The sequence below is a fragment of the Cyprinodon tularosa genome, unplaced genomic scaffold (genome assembly GCF_016077235.1).
Source record: "Cyprinodon tularosa strain WSP-4 unplaced genomic scaffold, ASM1607723v1 ctg352, whole genome shotgun sequence".
Lineage (NCBI taxonomy): Eukaryota > Metazoa > Chordata > Actinopteri > Cyprinodontiformes > Cyprinodontidae > Cyprinodon > Cyprinodon tularosa.
In genome coordinates, this window is record NW_024039066.1 from 1014676 (window position 1) to 1033833 (window position 19158).

A 19158-nucleotide genomic window follows, 5' to 3' on the forward strand; every position below is an offset into this window, starting at 1 on the left:
AACAACAACTACTGTAGTTTAAAAGTGTTTTATGTTTATTTGGTTAAAGCAGCTCACATATAATGCTGCGTTCACACCGGGGGCAGCTGGCGCGACAGAAGCAGCGAGTTTACATGCAAAGTCAATGGTTGACGCGCGTCAAGGCGCAGCAAAAGGTCCCGCGGCGCGTTTCGAGCAGCAGACGCAGCGCGTCTGAGCAGCTGAAGCAGCGCGTCGGGCGCGTTTTGGCATCTGACGCGCGCGACGCGCCGCAAACGCGCTGCTGCTCGAGATGGAAAAATTGAATTTTTGCTGCTCGACGCGCCGCGTCAACCAATCAGAGAAGCTGATCTGGGAGCTGGCTGGGAGAGAGACACAGCGCTGATGACACAGACCGCTCTGATTACTCCTCTTAAACAGTTTATTAACGCACAATTAACTTAAAATATATACATCTGCCGGCAGAATATGTTCGGTTTTATTATCCTGATGCCTGCAGATCGGATTATTTAGATGAAAAACACCTACCAGCCGCCGCGGTAAACCGCGAGGAGGCGACCCAACCAGAGGCTGCTGATGAATGGATTCCTTCTGTCGGCGCACCGCTGGTATGTGGGGGTCTGAGCGGCTCCGACAGAAATAATATTGGGAGGCAGGATTGTAATCTGGATGAACTGACTGCACTGATGAAGTTTTCAGGTGTATTTTCTCACTTAAAAACATATTAAAACTACTTTATTCCCACTGATCACAGCAAATATAGCTGCAAGGCAGAGAAAGGATAGTGAAGCTCCGCCCAACGCGCGTCAGACCCACTTTTGGACCGCGCAGCGAGAGCAGCAAAGCTGCATCAGACGCGCGTCAGAATTCACTGGTACAAGCAGCAAAAATGAAGCAGCAGACGCGATTTTGCTGCTTTTGCTGCCCCCGGTGTGAACGCAGCATTAGGATTCCCATGTACCATCTACTTCTGCCACCCTGCCAAGACCTCTTGCCACCTCTTTGCCCCCCCATGTAAAATTTTCTAGATCCGCCACTGGTTTGAAGTGAAGGAATCAGATTAAAAAGCCTCAGAATAACTGACCATAGAAACATCCCAATAAATCAAAAAGCTCCTTTTTTCTCTCAGATTTCAGCAAGATGCTGCAGATCGTCTATCAGTCTGATCTCTTCCTCCATCATCATCATCATCATCATCATCGTCAGAGCTAATGACTAGAGGGATGGTGTTCTGTAAGACCAGCATACCTATATTCAATGTATCCCTCTTAGTTTTGTACAAAAATAGACTTTAAACTACCTTAAAGGGCGTGTTTCCTTTAGTCATGTACAAAAAAACCCAATTTAAGGTCAGATCGCCGTACGCTTCAGAAACACCAAAAAGTAAGAAATTAAATAATTTCTCTGTACATGAATTAAGGGAAACACGCCTGCTGAGGTAGTTTAAAGTCTATTATTCATACTAAACCAAAGGGATAAACTAAAGGAAGTATTGCCTATGCTGGTCTGACTGGGTTCGCTGGTCTGACTGGGTTTGCTGGTCTGACTGGGTTCGCTGGTCTGACAGAACAACGTCTCTCTTCTAGGAACTCCTCTAGAACCTCTGGAGATGGTTTCCCAGAGAAGGACGAAGATGATAGATGACAGTGAGCCTCATCTTCATCAGATAAACACCAGCAGAGGGTCGTCAGTCAGAGCATCCAGATGCTGCAGAAGATCCTTCCTGCCTTCAGCTTCAACATTTAGTTTCCTTCTGGAATAATGAAGTGTTGAAGAGTTGAATTAAATGTTCTAGTTCCTCTGTGGCCACTAGGTGGCGATAAACACAAGAGATTTGAATAAAGAACCGTTTAAATTGAAGAATCTTCAGAATAAAACATTAATCATCAACTCTTCCTGGAAACTATCAAAATAAGAGCCCAGCATCCAGGGGACTGAACAGTTGAAACAATAAAAGCTCTGTTGATTTTGCTAAGGATGAACTGATCCGAAGTCCTGCAGTGAGAAACGATTCACTTGTTCCTCAATCCTCTGTGAGATCAAACCAAGACGAGTGAATGATCTGGGTGTTGAAGATCCCAATCCATGAAGATCCAGAAACCTTTATGTCCTGCTCTCCCTGCAGATCCATCTTTAGGTTTCCACCTGTATCTTCTGGGGACGGACTACCCACTCCTCTTCCTCATCCAGACCTTCAGAGGGTGGTTTCCCATCATCAACATCCTTGGAGAAGATGTAGACCTAAATGCAGCAGATGCTGCTTTAAAATCCCTGCTGGACTTTTCTGCATCAGAAGAGACGATCCAAACCCAGACCATGGTACCACCTCCTACCGTCTTAGAGGATAACATCCAAACCCAGACCATGGTACCACCTCCTACCGTCCCAGAGGAGACGATCCAAACCCAGACCATGGTACCGCCTCTTACCGTCCCAGAGGAGATGATCCAAACCCAGACCATGGTACCGCCTCTTACCGTCCCAGAAAAGACGATCCAAACCCAGACCATGGTACCACCTCCTACCGTCCCAGAGGAGACGATCCAAACCCAGACCATGGTACCGCCTCCTACCGTCCCAGAGGAGATGATCCAAACCCAGACCATGGTACCGCCTCCTACCGTCCCAGAGGAGATGATCCAAACCCAGACCATGGTACCACCTCCTACCGTCCCAGAGGAGACGATCCAAACCCAGACCATGGTACCACCTCCTACCGTCCCAGAGGAGACGATCCAAACCCAGACCATGGTACCGCCTCCTACCGTCCCAGAGGAGATGATCCAAACCCAGACCATGGTACCGCCTCCTACCGTCCCAGAGGAGATGATCCAAACCCAGACCATGGTACCGCCTCCTACCGTCCCAGAGGAGATGATCCAAACCCAGACCATGGTACCGCCTCTTACCGTCCCAGAAAAGACGATCCAAACCCAGACCATGGTACCACCTCCTACCGTCCCAGAGGAGACGATCCAAACCCAGACCATGGTACCACCTCCTACCGTCCCAGAGGAGACGATCCAAACCCAGACCATGGTACCGTCTCGTACCGTCCCAGAGGAGACGATCCAAACCCAGACCATGGTACCACCTCCTACCATCTTAGAGGAGACGATCCAAACCCAGACCATGGTACCACCTCCTACCGTCCCAGAGGAGACGATCCAAACCCAGACCATGGTACCACCTCCTACCGTCCCAGAAAAGACGATCCAAACCCAGACCATGGTACCACCTCCTACCATCTTAGAGGAGACGATCCAAACCCAGACCATGGTACCGCCTCTTACCGTCCCAGAAAAGACGATCCAAACCCAGACCATGGTACCACCTCCTACCGTCCCAGAGGAGACGATCCAAACCCAGACCATGGTACCGCCTTTTACCGTCCCAGAAAAGACGATCCAAACCCAGACCATGGTACCGCCTCCTACCATCTTAGAGGAGACGATCCAAACCCAGACCATGGTACCACCTCCTACCGTCCCAGAAGAGACGATCCAAACCCAGACCATGGTACCGCCTCCTACCATCTTAGAGGAGACGATCCAAACCCAGACCATGGTACCACCTTCAAGAGAAGATATTTTTTAGTTAATTTTTTTCCATTCGGCGCGCCATAGCCATGAGAGCCTGGGCATCCCACAGAGGAGCAGCTGGAGATCAGGTTTAGCAAAGCAGAGGCAGCGTACGTGCATTCACCGAGCAGGCTTTTATTTTGAAAGCTCCTCTCATGATGTCTGTGTACTAACCTGCTCCTGCACACACACGCACACACACACACACACTCCCACCTCCTGCTGCTGAAGGAGAAGCTGCTGCAGCGACTGTGCTGCAGCAGAAGCGACTGCCTGGCTGCTCCGAGCTGAAAGCATCTCCATCTTCTCCACCTTCTTCTCTCACATCGGTTTGACGTTCAGGCAGGACCTCCTAGACCTGCTGCAGACCCACACTGAGCCTCAGCCTGCTGCTGGCCATGGACTGAAACCAGGTGAGCTCCTCCTGAGGCGAGGAAGGCAGTTCGGTGTGGGACCTGCCTCTGCTGTGTCCTGAGTGGGTGTGTCACGGCGTCCTTCCCTTTGTCTCTCTGCGATGCTCATGGTGGGTTCTGCTGGAGCTCAGCTGCTCTCCTCGGTTCCTCTCAGGCTTCATTTCCAGGTTCCTGGACCTGCAGCTCATCTGGAGGAAGGCTTCTAGAAAATGCTGGAAGCAGCCAGAGGTCTGGCGTCTGTCCCAGAGGAGACAGAGATGGAAGCTGATGTCTGGGTTCGGTTCCGATCCGATAAAAGATCCAGTTCTGGAGCAGGAATCACTCAGACCAGCTTCCATCTACTGGACCTGATGGGATGATCAGAACCGCAGGGAGACAAATCTACTCAATATTTCACATTTAAAGATTTTTCATTATTATTAATTTTATTTTAGTGTTTGTTATTTAAATTTTCCTTTAATTTCTATTGTTCACTCAGAAATAGAAACGTTTTCTACTTTTATTTAAATAATTACAGAAATTAGGATCCAATTTCTCAGAAAATTATTTTTATTTATTAAAACTTTCAAATCCAAAGTTACAAACTGTGATTTTAGTTTTATTTTGAATTATCTTCAGATTTGATAAAAAGTGTGAAAAGTTTATAGTAAGACTGGACCTGATCCTGGTCCTCCATCAGAACCTGAAACCGGGTCGGGTTGAAATTCTGTTGGATCAGAACAAACCAAACGGATTCTGTTTACATGGGAGGAACCAGAAGTAAAGATCGGACCTTCTCTGACCAAACCAGTCCCAGTGCTGGTTCTGGTTCTTCACTGGGTCTCCGTCTGAATCGACCAATCAGAGCAGCACATTATCGCTTCCTGCTCTTAAGCTCCACCCATTTTTTTGGGAAAAGGGGAGGGGGACAAACATCAGTTCCTTTTCTCAGGCCCGGATCTGATTTTAATCCAGAACCTTCTCTGGAGACCAGATGTGCATCAGAACCGCAGGGTCCAGGAAAATGTTCCTGATCCAGACGGTGAAACCGGGCCGTTTGGTTCTGAGGGACCAGAACCTCTGAAATCCAGTGAGCAGAAGGACGTCAGCTGCAGGAGAACCTTCTGATGATGTCACAGATGACCCCTGAGTTCCGGTTCTGATCCAGGATCAGCAGGTACGACTCCTTTGGAGCAACTATTGTTCAGAACATGAACGGGTCGGTGAAGAACCACATCTGGACCGGGCCTCAGCAGCAGCGCAAAGCTGGTACTGGACCGCCTGGACCCGGATTCCAGGCAGACCCGATCAGCCCGGATCTGGATCAGGTTGCATCTTTGACCCGATAAGGATTTTATCTCCTCCATCAGAACCTTCCACCGACAGAACATCCCTTTGGGTCGGGTTCCAGAACCCTGAGCCTCCATCTGGTTCTGGGGGGCCTTCATGTCACCAGAGAGGATCGATGCAGGAGGCTGGGAATCAAACTCTGATCCGATTCATCGGAACCAAACAGAACCGGCACTGCTGCTGCAGAGCTAAAACCATCGGCTGGACTTCATGTTTGCGTCCTCGGTGGTTCTGACGGGTCCGATCTGTTAATCCTCGGACTGAAGCAGGAACAGCAGGTTAATTGCTCTGGGAGTTCTCGGTTCTGTCAGCATGGAAAACATCATCGTTCAAGCTTCCACAATGTTCTGACCCAGAAGTTATCTGTTAGGTTTGAAGCAGAACCAATAAAGTTCTGAGTTCTACTGATTAAAGTCCAGTTCTCCATCTGAGAGCCGTCAAAGGTTCTAGTGAAAGTGGACCTACAGGTTCTGGTAGTTAGCTGATGGTTCTGAGAGAATCGGGGGAGGGGTTCTGCTCCCTAGCGGTCAGTGAGTTTATGAACGGTTCTGAAGAGTCCAGATGGGTCAGAATGATGCATGAAACCGGGCCTCAGATGAGGTCCGATCAACATTTAAAGGGCCTCCTAAATCCTGCAGGTGTTAAGAACCAGATGGGTCCAACACATCTGAAGCTGCTGAGGATCAGAACCGATATCGGTGAAGATCCAGGTCAGGATCCAGGTCAGGATCCAGGTCAGGATCCAGGTCAGGATCCAGGTCAGGATCCAGCTTAGAAAAGTCCAGTCTAGGCTGCTGGATGTGAAGTTTTCATCTCAGAGGCTCCTTCAGCTTCAGCTCTTTTAAAGTTTTTTTATTACAATGTCTAAAAAAGTTCAAACCCTGCAGCTCTGGAACTGTTGTAGATAGAAGTCTGACATTTTCTGCAGTTTTGGTCGACATGATGTAATAAAATGAGACCTGCCTTTTCTCATGCATGTCCTTATTACTGCTGTTCAAAAAAGATTTTCAAGAATAAAAAAACTTTGAGTCATGATGCAGCTTGGGCTGAGCTTTACTCACCCAATGTTCTAGTTTTTAAATGATGTATCACAGGTAATTTGGGCTTACAGTTCCTCAGTTATTTGCTTTTCCATCTGGTTATGCAAACAGGCGAGGATTAGTTCAAATTAGGTGGATGTTTTTAATAAAATAAGCAGGTCTTTGCCGCGCTCCTTCTCTGTCTGGATCTTATGAGCGAATCCGGCAGCGACCCGATGTCGCCAACTTTTTCAAAATCAGACCATTAACCTCCCTACATTCACCATCAGCTTCACTCCGCTTTGCTTCGCTCTACATCTGCACTCTACTTAGAGATACCGGGAATCTTTTGCTGCAGCTGCGAAATTCGCGTTTGGTGTGAAGATACTTTAAGGACGCCGACCAGTCAGGGAAAAAAATCTTGACGGACACACCTAAAAAAAAAAAAACAATGGATATAATAACACCCAGAATTAGTTTAGAAAAACGATTGAAAGACAGAAAAAAGGACATTTTTACTCCTCCTCCTCCGAAGAGTATTAAGGACATACAGACTTCCATAAACACATGAACCATAAAGCTTCTCTGTTTGCTGTTTTGATTAAACTTCGGTCTGTCTGATCGGGTGTTGATATATTTGTTGTTTTCTTAGTTGCTGCCATTAAAGCCAGATGACTGATTCCATCTTGAATTCTTTCCAGAACGGGCCTTGCCTTCAGCCTGTCCTCACCAGACCCCCGTTTGACCAGCCCAATGGCCACCAGTCCCAGTGGTGCCCCACAATCCAGCTCCATGGAGGAGACCCATCAGGAGGAGCAGCCAACGAGCAAACAGCCAGACAAAGAGGCTTTCCCGCCTGCTGCAACTCCTCAAGCATCCAGCGAGGAGCAGCAAACAGCTACGGCAACTACAGAAGCCCCAGAGGTCAGACAGATAGAAAAAGAAAAATCAATCGACCACCTGACGGTGATCAGTGAGAGCACAGAGACCAGTAAGTCCTCCTCTGGTCCACAGAAACATTTGATTAGTAACGAGTAAAGAAGCTCCGCTGAAAAGGAAACCTCAGATTGATTCACTTTGCTGGTCTGACTTTTCAGCAATTAGTCCGTCTGTTTGAATGATTGCCATCGATTCCAGATTGCAGCTCTTTATTAAGAAGAGCTGTTGTTCATGTGATGTTATTCTAATGGCTTTCTGTGTAACGCCACACATGAACAAGGAATCTGAAAAACATGCATATATTAGGAACGTAAGCAATTCCCGTTTTGATTTGACTTGGCAACTTTCAAATAAGAGTCTGAAATATTCACTGCATGCTATGAAACTTAATTACTCTCCATCTTAATCAAATCCCTATCAGATGTTTAACCCTTCATATGATATTTTTTTTTGAGTCTATTTGGGGGCTTGTCCGGGATCCTGAGAATGTAAATTATACAATTTAGGGAACATCAAAGATTTTATCCACTGAAGGACAGAATCAATCAATTTTTTTTTTTTTGCAAGCTGCCCTCAGACAGGATTGGATGTGATGCAGATCAATTAATTGAATTGTTTAAATATTCTCATGTAAATTATTGTGACTGCTTTTCTAACAGGGTTATTAGTGTCATTGTCCATCAAATCTGTCAAAACATTAAAAATCTGTTACTTCTTTTCTTACTTTCAAATAAGTGTCTGAAACATGTTCACTGCATGTTATCTAGCTTAAAGAATTAACCATAAAATGTTTACACTTTACAAATAAACTCATTTTAAATATATTTTGGGGGCTTGTCCGGGATCCTGAAAACTTGAATTATACATGTTCGGACAAGAACAGGAACCAATGATAGCAGAGACTGACTCTAAAGGCTGGACAACAGAATGATAAAGGGACCGTCGTTTGAGTCCAGGACTATTTAATAAATTTATTTTTTAAATCATTCAGTGAAAAATGACGTCTGACATTCATTGGTTTCATTTTCAAAGAATTTCTATGCATTTTTACTTTTGTCAGATTTAGGTATTTCTGTAATCATTGAGTGTTTTTCTTTCATTTAACGACAGAGAGCAACTCTTTTGTGTAGAAAACAGCGTAAATATAATCTAGATCATTAATATCTACTTTTTCCTGCATCTAGTCAAAGAGAAAAACATGGAAGAGCTCCAGTGACAGGCTTCCACCATCCTCCAGGTTACCATGGAAACTAGAATTAACTATGCAGAGGAGTTAGAGGGAGCTGCACAGCAGGAGGAAGCAGTGAATTTAAAACCTTTTTATTTGGTTCTATCAGAATAAACTATGAAGGAGGGACATGATTCCTGCAAAAAGTCCCACTGCTTCTCCAGGGGACTGTTTGTTTACATTAGCATTTCACGAGATAAAAAAATAAAGTCTTGGGCATCCTGCGGTGGTGCAGTGGTTAGCGTGCACGACCGAGGTACGGAGGCCTTAGTCCTCGACGTGGCCAGCCCACGTTCCATTCCATCCTTTGCTGCATGCCCCCCCCCCCCCCCCCCCCCCCCCCTTGCCCCCCATTCAGAGTAAAAATGATGAGCCAATAGTGCCATATAAAAGAATGTATAGAAATTGCAATCCTGACTTCATCGGTTTCCTGTCAAAGTCTTGTTCTTTGGTCAAAACTACATCAAATCCTGAAAATGTGAGATTAGCCTTTAATGCTAACTGGTTTTTATTTTCTCTCATCATTTCTTACTTCCAGGTAACGGCGTCACTCCTGTGAGGAGTAAAGCGTCCCCCGTAGTGTCCTCTGTGTCGCCCAAGTTTCACGTTAAACCAGGCAGCCATCTTAATGGCCGGCCCAGCTTGGGCAGCCGGTCCGGCTCGTTGGCGATGGGCTCCCCGAGGCCCTCGCTGACACGCCAGCCCAGTGCAATCACAGAGGTCACTGGGAACGGATCCAAACCCAGGGACTACCTGTTCTTCGCCATCCTGTCCTGTTTCTGCCCCCTGGTGCCAATTAACATCGTAGCGCTCACCTTCTCCTTGATGGTACGATGTCCAACCCTTTCCTGGATCAAAGGAATATCTGGTCATCACCTCCATAATGTATTCCTGTTCTCCTTCAGTCTAGGAACAGCCTGCAACAGGGCAATGTGGACGGAGCTCGCCGTTTGGGTCGCAATGCCTTGGTGCTGTCGGTTGTCTCTATTTTAGGAGGGATTGCTATCATTACTGCAGCAATCGCCTTCAACTGGGGACGTAAGTATGAGCGGACGTTCAATGGCCTGAAACACAGGAGCCAAAGGAGTTTCTGCAAACATCACTGCCAGCTCTCCTCTCTCTGTCTGCAGGGATTTTGAAATCCTGATCCGATGTTTCTGCACAGAGAGTCGATGATCAGAACCACATCCAAACACGGCACGGTTCGCCCCCCCGTCTCTGAAGCACCATCATTTCCACCCATCGCCACCGGATGGAAACACCGCCGTTCTTCTCCTCCCGTCTCTTTTATTTCTGCACGACATTGAGCATGATCTGCCTGACGCTCTACCTCCAACAGAAGCAGCCGCCTCTGTCCCAACGCACCGCCTGACAGGAGCAGGGCGACGGATGGCTGCTTACTGACTGGTTTCTCTCCCGTCATGAAATCAGGCGTCTCTCTTTGGAAGCGATACATTATTCAGACGGTGAAAGAAGGAGGCTGGTGGATTTCACGCTCTGATGCCAAAAAACAACCATCTGGGAGACGAAGCTGCTATGAAACTTTTACTGTGAAGCAAAAACTGACAAACATAACTGGATTAGTCAGAAGGTCACTGGAGGTCACAGGTTCTTTATTTCTCACCTTTCTCTGAACCAACTATCCGGTTTGCTTCTTGCGTTTTGGCTCCGGTTGGTTACTAGAACAAGGTCAGTCAGACGCCATGTTGAATTGGACGGTCCTCTGGGTGTTCAGTCGGTCACATCATCAGAACTCAGGTAATCCATGTGAAGCTAATTTTACACCCTGCTAATTCAACGTTTCTTATGAGCGGACACCCGGGTAGGACAAAATGGACGTCTCCCCTCAGACTTAGGGAGGAGTTAGAGTCAAGGTGTTGCTCTGGTCTTTGGTGAGGAAGAAGGACTGAAAGCTGAAGCTCTAGATGAACCGCTCATCCGCGGTCCGGAGAGACGGACCTTAGATGGAAGAACTAATCATGGATCTATGAGCTGATATTCGCTTCTTCTGCAGAGTGGCTGGACTCTGGCTGAGGGATAAGGAGAGGAGCTCCACCATCCTCCTGGAGGAGCTCCTCCTCTAAAGCATTGACTCCTCCCTCTGGGGGCACATCCCACAGAGGCAGACCCAGAACTCTGTAGATCCCAGGATCTCCTTTGGATCCTGGGAAGGAACTGGACACACTAGATCTGTTGCGTCTTGCAGAGCAGAAAGATTCAGGTTATCATCAACATTCAGCTGGAACATCTCCTACCTGATGGCCTCCAGCCCTGATAAAGCATCCCTCTAAAGTGACTCTGAGTCCAAATTTAGCACCATAACATGACAGAAAATCAATTTTTCTCCTTAGATTTGACTCAAACTAAATGAATGTCTAATCATCTGCTATGATAAGGAAACTCTGACTGATTAAGGTCTACATTCATCTCCTTCCAGTGATGCTTCTGGTTTCAAACCCTCAGCTTTGTCTTCTGAGCCGGATGTTTGCAGTCAGCTGCAGTAGCGACTGATCCCAGGTCAGCCTCACATTCAGCCATATTTAATGAATCTGTCTGACCGCAGCGTCTTTGCTTACTGGGCCTGCAGTGATGGCTCAGATGATTCTATTCATTAGGGAGCTAAGGTTACGTCTACTCTGCATCTCTGGGTGTTTCTGGCTCTGATCGTGGATCCGTTGCTCCTCCTGATTTCTCTGATCTGCTTTCCTGAGTTTAGCTTCGTTTCGCCTCAGAAGCAGTCAACTCTTTTTCCTCTCCCTGCAGGAAGCTTTCCGCACCGAGCTGCTTCCAGCGGGAGAACCGCAGGTTCACCATGAAGACGTGTCCGTTTGGGTTTGAACCACAACTTATTACCAACAGTCATATAATTTCATACTTATATCACATCAGCAGCGACCTGTCAGCTGAATGTTAGGACATCAGGAAGGTTCTGTGTCCTGTGTGGGATCCCTGTTAGAGCTACCAGGCTTTTAGGTGTAAAAGGTCTTTCCTTTTCACCCCTTCTGCTTCATGTAGAACTGCTTCCAGTTTGCACAATGAACTCACACCTGGCTGGACAGGTAGCTGCACGAAGGATTTATAGCCCCAGTGAATGAAATGTCTGTGATGATGCTGCAGCCCTGCAGGGCTTCTGGTGCCAAACTCTGAAATCAAACCTGGTTATTTAGTAATTGGAAATAAGGAGCATTTTCAGTGGCTTCATGGTGTTCCGGAACATTGACCTCTGTGCATGCTAATTAACTCTTTGGAATGAACCCAGATGAACTAAGCTGTACCAGAACCAGAATCTCCAATAACCTGTGCATGTTTACATCCTTTACATATGACGGTACTTTCACTCAGCAGCAATGCTGCCTGAGAAACACTGTAAATAGATGAAAGTTCTCCTCGTCCTCGCTGTGGTTCTGTGTGGCAGGTTTTGGCAGCGATGGTTGAGCTCAGGTTGTCCTGTTCAACACTGAAACAACACGATGGCCTCTTCGCCGCCAGAGGAAGGAAAAAAACAGGTTTTCTAGACATATTTCGGTGAAGGGCGTCTGGATTGGGTCCCGGTTCCTTTGTTCCTTTTGGTTCCTGAAGTCCACCATAAAAACCTACTGTTTTGTTCCCTTAGAACCTGCGACCATTAGCATGAAGGAGCCAATCCTCATGGCTCTTGATGTTCTCTAGGAACCCTTCTCTGGTCATTGCCACTATGGGTATCTGTGATTCCAGTATAGGTCTCTATCGCCCCATTTCCACTCCCCTCTGAAACCGATCCGTGCCGAGCTTGGTTCCTTATGTCCGTTTACGCACCACGCTAGCACGGTTCCTCGCCTCCTAGTGGCGATCTACGGTACTACTGCTCTCTAGAGGGAAACAATCGAACCAACATGGCGGCGCCCGTAACATTCAGGAAGTTTGCAGAGAGTCAGGCGAAGAAGGCAGCCTTTGGTGAAATTACTTGACAGAGTCGGATTTTGGGAAGTGGATACGACAAACAATCGTCTAATCAGAGCTTCCAGATGCAGGAAACAACGACAGATGTTGAGGTTAATCCCACTGCTGAGCTGAATCATCACTGGAAATCGTGCGGCGCGGTAGGGAAGCTAGGATCTTTAAGGAATGATTACGGAGGCTGACTGTAAGGGATGAGGCGGTCTGCTCGTTGAGAACCGAGCCAGTTGTGTCCGGTCCGGTTCAGTTCTCCGTACCGTTTAGACTCAACAGTTGTCTCGGTTACCGTGTCTAAAGGGTATTGTAAATGGGGCTTATATGTGAAATAGGGCATACCTGCCATGGGTGTTTTCCCACCAATGAGAGGGCTCTTTGTGGTTTCCATCAGCTACCATGGCTCTAAGACCCATATGCTCATTAAAGATCTCCTCCACCATGGGTGCAAAGATCTCTCCAGACTTGGTACATGCCTCTGTGTTCTCAAGTTCATCCAGAACAAACCCACCTCAGTCTCATTATGAAAAGGAGGTCTGCCTACCTGCTATTTTTCCTTTTGTACCCAGCAGGTCAGTCTACAGACCCTCCATGGGGGTGTTTACACTCACAGGGATTCCCTGGTCATTACGTTCTGCTTTCTGGGAAGTGACGGTCTAGTGGTTAGAGCCGTGTGCTTGTGCTCTGAGAAGTTTGGAAGTCCCTGATTTGAGCCCCACAGACTGACACTCCCCACTCCCCAAGGGAATGAGTTAAATGCAGAGAGTGAATTTCCCCAATGTGGGACAATAAAGGGATTTACATTTTGTTTCATTTCATAGTAAAGCAAGTAGGTCCTAGTGAAATTGGTGAGTATGGTTCTTTCTGTATTCACCATTGAGGTCTTTAGACTCACAGAAGGTCCATTTCCTCAACATGTTGGTACAAAGACCACAGGAGGACTCTTAGCACCATTTATTGATCTTTGCACAATGCCATGGGAGATCTATGATGTCATGGTCGCCACTAGACGCCACTTCATCTATCTAAGGAATCTTTTTGGTCTCCTTAGACGTGGAAGTCTTCCTACATCCAGGGATCTGTTTGAACCCTCGTTAAAATGTCCCTCTGGACGATGTTTAGCAGATATCACTTGTCTGGGATGGATTGTCTCTGGGTAAAGGTGGTGGAGGAACAAAGGAACCTGGACTATCTGAACCTGAAATTAGAAACATGTCGCATTTTGACGTATCGCCTTCAGCTCACTCACGCCGCTGCTCGACCCTCTCCTGTCCCGATTGTAGCATGCCTCTATACTAACCACATTATGCAAGTAAAGATCAAAATGTTCTGTTTGGCTCAGTCTGGATGCTTTGTTTTAACCGATTGTTCTGTGCTCTGAACTTTTTGCTTCTGCTACCTCTCAGGTTCTTCTGCTGTATCTGGACCACATTTTAGAAACTGACAGTTAAATCTGTTGTTTCTCTTTACTGCTTCGATGCTAACATTGTGTCTGTAACATGACCACATTCATATCACTACCTGCACTTATTTCATGCTGTTCTTCTCTGGGTCACCTGGAAGAAGTGTGTAAATAGAAAAACTTTCCAAGCATCAGTTTATTTTATTTTGTTTAATTAGAAATGAAAAGTCCTGAAGGAGATTTAATAGCATTGGTGATTGATTAGTGAAAGAAACGCTGTGAAATCAGCAGCGACATGGATTCCTAACTGCATGTTTTGGTCCGTTGAACATCAGTCCCCTCTAGGCTGTGGAAACATCCCATAATGAACGGAAACCAGTTCTTATCCTGATCCAGCAGTCGGTTGGTGGTGATTATTTCACTCTGAACATAACAGGTGGCTGTTAGTTAACCCCAGCTTTACACGGGGGTCCTGGTTGGTTCCAGGTCCAAATCATGGATGCTAGTTGGTTCCAGGTCCAAATCATGGAAGCTGGTTGGTTCCAGGTCCAAATCATGGAAGCTGGTTGGTTCCAGGTCCAAATCATGGATGCTGGTTGGTTCCAGGTCCAAATCAAGGAAGCTGGTTGGTTCCAGGTCCAAATCATGGAAGCTGGTTGGTTCCAGGTCCAAATCATGGAAGCTGGTTGGTTGGTTCCAGGTCCAAATCATGGAAGCTGGTTGGTTCCAGGTCCAAATCATGGATGCTGGTTGGTTCCAGGTCCAAATCATGGATGCTGGTTGGTTCCAGGTCCAAATCATGGATGCTGGTTGGTTCCAGGTCCAAATCAAGGAAGCTGGTTGGTTCCAGGTCCAAATCATGGATGCTGGTTGGTTCCAGGTCCAAATCATGGATGCTGGTTGGTTCCAGGTCCAAATCAAGGAAGCTGGTTGGTTCCAGGTCCAAATCATGGATGCTGGTTGGTTCCAGGTCCAAATCAAGGAAGCTGGTTGGTTCCAGGTCCAAATCGTGGATTCTGGTTGGTTCCAGGTCCAAATCGTGGATGCTGGTTGGTTCCAGGTCCAAATCATGGAGGCTGGTTGGTTCCAGGTCCAAATCATGGATGCTGGTTGGTTCCAGGTCCAAATCATGGATGCTGGTTGGTTCCAGGTCCAAATCAAGGAAGCTGGTTGGTTCCAGGTCCAAATCAAGGAAGCTGGTTGGTTTCAGGTCCAAATCAAGGAAGCTGGTTGGTTCCAGGTCCATATCATGGATTCTGGTTGGTTCCAGGTCCAAATCGTGGATGCTGGTTGGTTCCAGGTCCAAATCATGGAGGCTGGTTGGTTCCAGGTCCAAAACAAGGAAGCTGGTTGGTTCCAGGTCCAGTTGGTGTAAAATCAGAACCTATCAGCTATCCACTGATAGGTTCTGGTTCTTAGGTCGGAGTATCGGGGCCCAGATAGAAGCCTTCGAAGGGAATGAAGTCATTGTAGCAGAACCCATTTCAGAAACAAAGCTTCCAGCTCAAAGTCCTTAAAACAATTGTTTCAAAGTTCAAACTGATGATCATTTGATGCTAAAGGACTTAATTTTTCCTTATTTATTAAACTGATGCCAACATATAACCTCATAAGATGCTCCACATTCTTCGTTTAGGGAAGAAAGAGCTGCTTCAGTTTTCATAAAATAAAACTTTATTCTCGTATAAAAAGAAGAAGCTTTCAGCCTGGCCCTAATCCTCCGTCTAACTGGTGACATAAACAATAATTGATTTTTGACATTAGATGCTTTCCAGGTGTATTTCAGCAGAACTTCTGGAAGCTTCTCTCCCGCTGTCGTACACTCAGACTCCTCATAAGACACGGATCTACCCGGTATATGGATCCGGAGCCGCTGTGGGAGCAGAACCGGGTCATGTTGGGACTGTGACTCTGATCTGTTGGGCCTCATGTTGATTGGCTGATGCCTGCGCTCTGACCCGTGTTCATCAGCGGAGCCGTTTCCAGCAGGTTGGTACCAACCCCGGCTTTGGGCTGGTTCCTGTTCTGACCCTTTAGGACGGAGTCCTGTAGAAACTGGTTCCTGTATTCAATCGGTTCTGAATCAGCTGCAGATTCTGAGGTGACTTGGATCAAGATGGAGGATTTGTTGAAGTTTGAGGTTTAAATGTTAATTCAAGCAAAGCATTACTGAGGATGATGGTTTCTATGGGAACCAAGCTCCCATCTCCTGAAGGCCTTTTCATTTCAAACTGCTGACTGATGCCAGATTATTTATTCTGATCTCTGTAAATGTTTCTCTGCTGGTTTTGTATCTAATCTCCAGTTTGTACCGCCCAGTATAACCAGCCTCCCCCAGCAGTGAGGGGGGAGGACGATGCAAGCATGAACCACGGTCTCTGTCTGTGCATGCCTTAGCCTGACTGCTGAATGAGAACGAATGGGTGTTCACTTTAATCCAGACATTGGTGTCTCCATTGCTGCCGAGTATCTGATCATGTTTGAAGAGAATAAATCCTGGTTCAATATGAGCTGCTCTCAGTCTCCAGGCTCCTTTCTTTGATCAGAGACGTTTCAGTCTGAGCAGCGGCGTCTGTTCATGAATGTTCACTAGTGACTGAACAGGTGGAAGAAATAGTGAACAGCCGGGACGCTTTTTTCCAGTCAGGAGACTCGAACAAACCGCTACACTTCATTGAGTCATACGCTGATGGTGGTGCGCTCCGCTGTAGCCGCCACTGCCCTGGGGCAGACAGACCTAAGGCTGCCATAGACTCCTGCAGCCAACTGAGAATCAATTTGTTTATCATAGGAACCTTTTTAAAATCCCAACATGTCGGATCTAGAGGTCACATGATCATAGACGGGACAGATGGACCCAGTATTCAAGGTGAGACAACCAGTAGGAAATTCCAAAACGTTTATTAAGACTAAAAGAACAGAACAGAAGCTGTGGACCTGCGGCTGCAGGAAGGGGGCGGGGCACTCATGGCCACTCTGCTTTAGGGAGAAACAGGTAAGCGACCACGATAATCTGAGCAGGAGAGGATTATCAGAGTGAGTCACTTACCTGGTCTAACAGTTCAGTCCATGCTCTCTATCATAGCTGACGCTCTGCCAACGGGAGCCGCCCAGAGCGTCCCAGTGAGCAGGCGGGACTGGGATTCAGATCAGACTGGAGTAATTCTGTAATCCAGGAGTCCACACTCCGGTCAGGGGTCCTGATCCACTCAGGAACAGACAGATCCAGGTTCCAGGAATGATCAGAGAGTGAAGGCAGGTTCAGAGTCCCGTGCATCGAGCATCCAGCTCAGACAGAAGGAGGCAGAATCCAGCAGGAGTCCAACAGCGGTTCAGGTGAACAGATCAGGCAGGGACAGAAAGGGCCGGTGGATGAGAGGGAACGGAACCAGGAAATCAGAACCACAAGGAGGCGCTCTCACCACTGGTCAGGGAATAACTCGCCTGAGGACACTGGCTAGAGAATAAACTCCTCACTGGAACATAAACCTTGGAAATAAATATAACATTAACAAAACTGACAGATGAGACACGAACAGAAAGCAATGATCTGCCCTGATAGCTGGAACTGAGCCCAATATGAGGGAAACCGGCAGTTGGACGAGATGAGAGATGATTGGGAGCTGGGCAAAGTTAAGCAGGTGAAAGTAATTAAGGTGAGCTATCAGGGCAGATCATGACACACATGGCTGCAAGTTAAATCCTGAATACAGAAAAGTTCAAATCAATCCTCTGGACTTTGGTTCCAAGTTTGAAGACGTTTCTCTTCCATCCAGGAAGATTTTTCAATCCAAAATGTCAGAAATAGCGTTTAGTTCCAGGTTTTATCCAGCAGCCCAACAAAGCCTGGTTTTAGTTTAGAAAACATGCAAATAGAAACGGATGAACGGGTCCCCCCCTTTGGAATGGGGGTCGTTGGGCTTCTTTGTTAGCCTGCAATGCCCCATACCTGTCTATGCCTCTGAAAGGGGGGTCGTTAGAGGAAATAGTTGGCCTGGCTGAATAGGGGAGGTCTTCTGTTCTCCTGTAAAGGGGTGGGGGTTGTGATGATAGCGGGAAGGAAGCGAAACGTCTTCAATCTTGGAAACAAAGTCCAGTAGATTGTTTTTTTTACTTTTTTAAAATGATTCTTACCTGGAGGACTGAGGATCTTCACCAGATAAACTGATTGGATGTTATCTTTGCTGAAATGTTTAAATAATTGAATTTATAAAAAAAACGAATGTGAACATTTTAGATCGCTAAGGCTTTATCCTGCCTCCTTATTCAAACATCAGGCTCTGATCCAGCATTGATAAAGGCAGCTAGGACTGATTTAAAGCACTTTATAGAAAAGGCAAAGTAGAATGAACAACCTGGAATTCACATGGAAGATAATAGAATCTAGTCTACTTTTCTAGATGTTTGTTTATTTGCATAGTTGCTCTTAAATAAACAAATTCTTTATATATTAAAACATCTAAAGCTGACTAACAGCTTCTCAATTATTAAACTGGTTTATTAATTTTTTAGGTTTGTGATGCAATAATGGACCAAACACAGATTTACCTTCACAGCCTCAGCGGGGCAGGATTTATGGACAGAAAGTAAACCTGGATATGGAATGATGTTTTTATAAAGTCTTATAATGTTTTTTGTTGTTGGCATTCATATAAATATACTAACTTAGTTGATGTTTGATTGGTTTTTGGTTTACGTCTATTTAAAGAAAATTCCACCAGCCGCTGGGTTTGACCGAAGGAAACGTGAGAATAGATCCTTCATTGCTTCGGTTTATTTTGGTCTCCATCAAATGAAGCATCAAACAACACAAGAAGGCAGCAGACTTCAGATCCTGTTTCTAGGACAAGAAAGGCAGTTGTCATGACAACCATTGGCAAGGGATGCTGGGGTGAGGAGGAGTCCGGTTAGCAGCTCCGTCTGTGTCTGAGAAACCATCTGAACATACAGCTAAATCATTAAAAGGAGGAGGAAGAGGAGCGGGAGGAGGAGGAGGAGGAAGAGGAGGAGGAAGAGGAGCGGGAGGAGGAGGAGGAGGAAGAGGAGGAGGAAGAGGAGCGGGAGGAGGAAGTAGAGGAGGAGGAGAAAGAGGAGCAAAGCAGAAGAGCTCGTTTATTCCTCCTGTGATTGAAAAGTTTGTTCACTGCAGTAAATCAATGAAAGACTAATTAATTAAACACTGAATGATGAGCTCAGGTCTTATTTCTTTTTAAGGTTTTATAAAAACATTTAGGATTCTAACATCAGACCAATGAAAACATGTCTGATAGAGAAATGGATTAATAACAGATTAAAAGATGAATTAATCTGATGAAGCGGATGCCTGTAATGTCTCAGC

General features: G+C 46.4%; 2 protein-coding genes across 9 annotated transcripts; both read left to right on the forward strand.

Moving 5' to 3' along the window:
- The first annotated feature begins 1612 nt into the window (after nt 1–1612).
- LOC119789994 (proteoglycan 4-like) lies at nt 1613–5301 on the forward strand. The gene is made up of 8 exons (XM_038295274.1): nt 1613–1625; nt 2105–3162; nt 3211–3258; nt 3307–3354; nt 3403–3575; nt 3798–3973; nt 4128–4248; nt 5121–5301. The coding sequence occupies exons 1-8, from the start codon at nt 1613–1615 to the stop codon at nt 5299–5301; spliced, it is 1818 nt and encodes a 605-aa protein (XP_038151202.1).
- LOC119789978 (proline-rich transmembrane protein 2) lies at nt 3754–16330 on the forward strand. 8 transcript variants are annotated; one of them, XM_038295251.1, is made up of 6 exons: nt 3754–4083; nt 7023–7312; nt 9027–9316; nt 9394–9526; nt 9619–14456; nt 14521–16330. In XM_038295251.1, exons 2-5 carry the CDS (start codon nt 7075–7077, stop codon nt 9633–9635), a joined length of 678 nt encoding a protein of 225 aa, XP_038151179.1. In that variant the 5' UTR covers nt 3754–4083; nt 7023–7074; the 3' UTR covers nt 9636–14456; nt 14521–16330. The 8 variants fall into 8 exon arrangements, with proteins under 8 accessions (XP_038151179.1, XP_038151180.1, XP_038151178.1 ...); XM_038295252.1 differs by having other exon boundaries at nt 3755–3973; nt 9619–14486; nt 15151–16330; XM_038295250.1 differs by having other exon boundaries at nt 3755–3973.
- Nucleotides 16331–19158: the final 2828 nt, after the last annotated feature.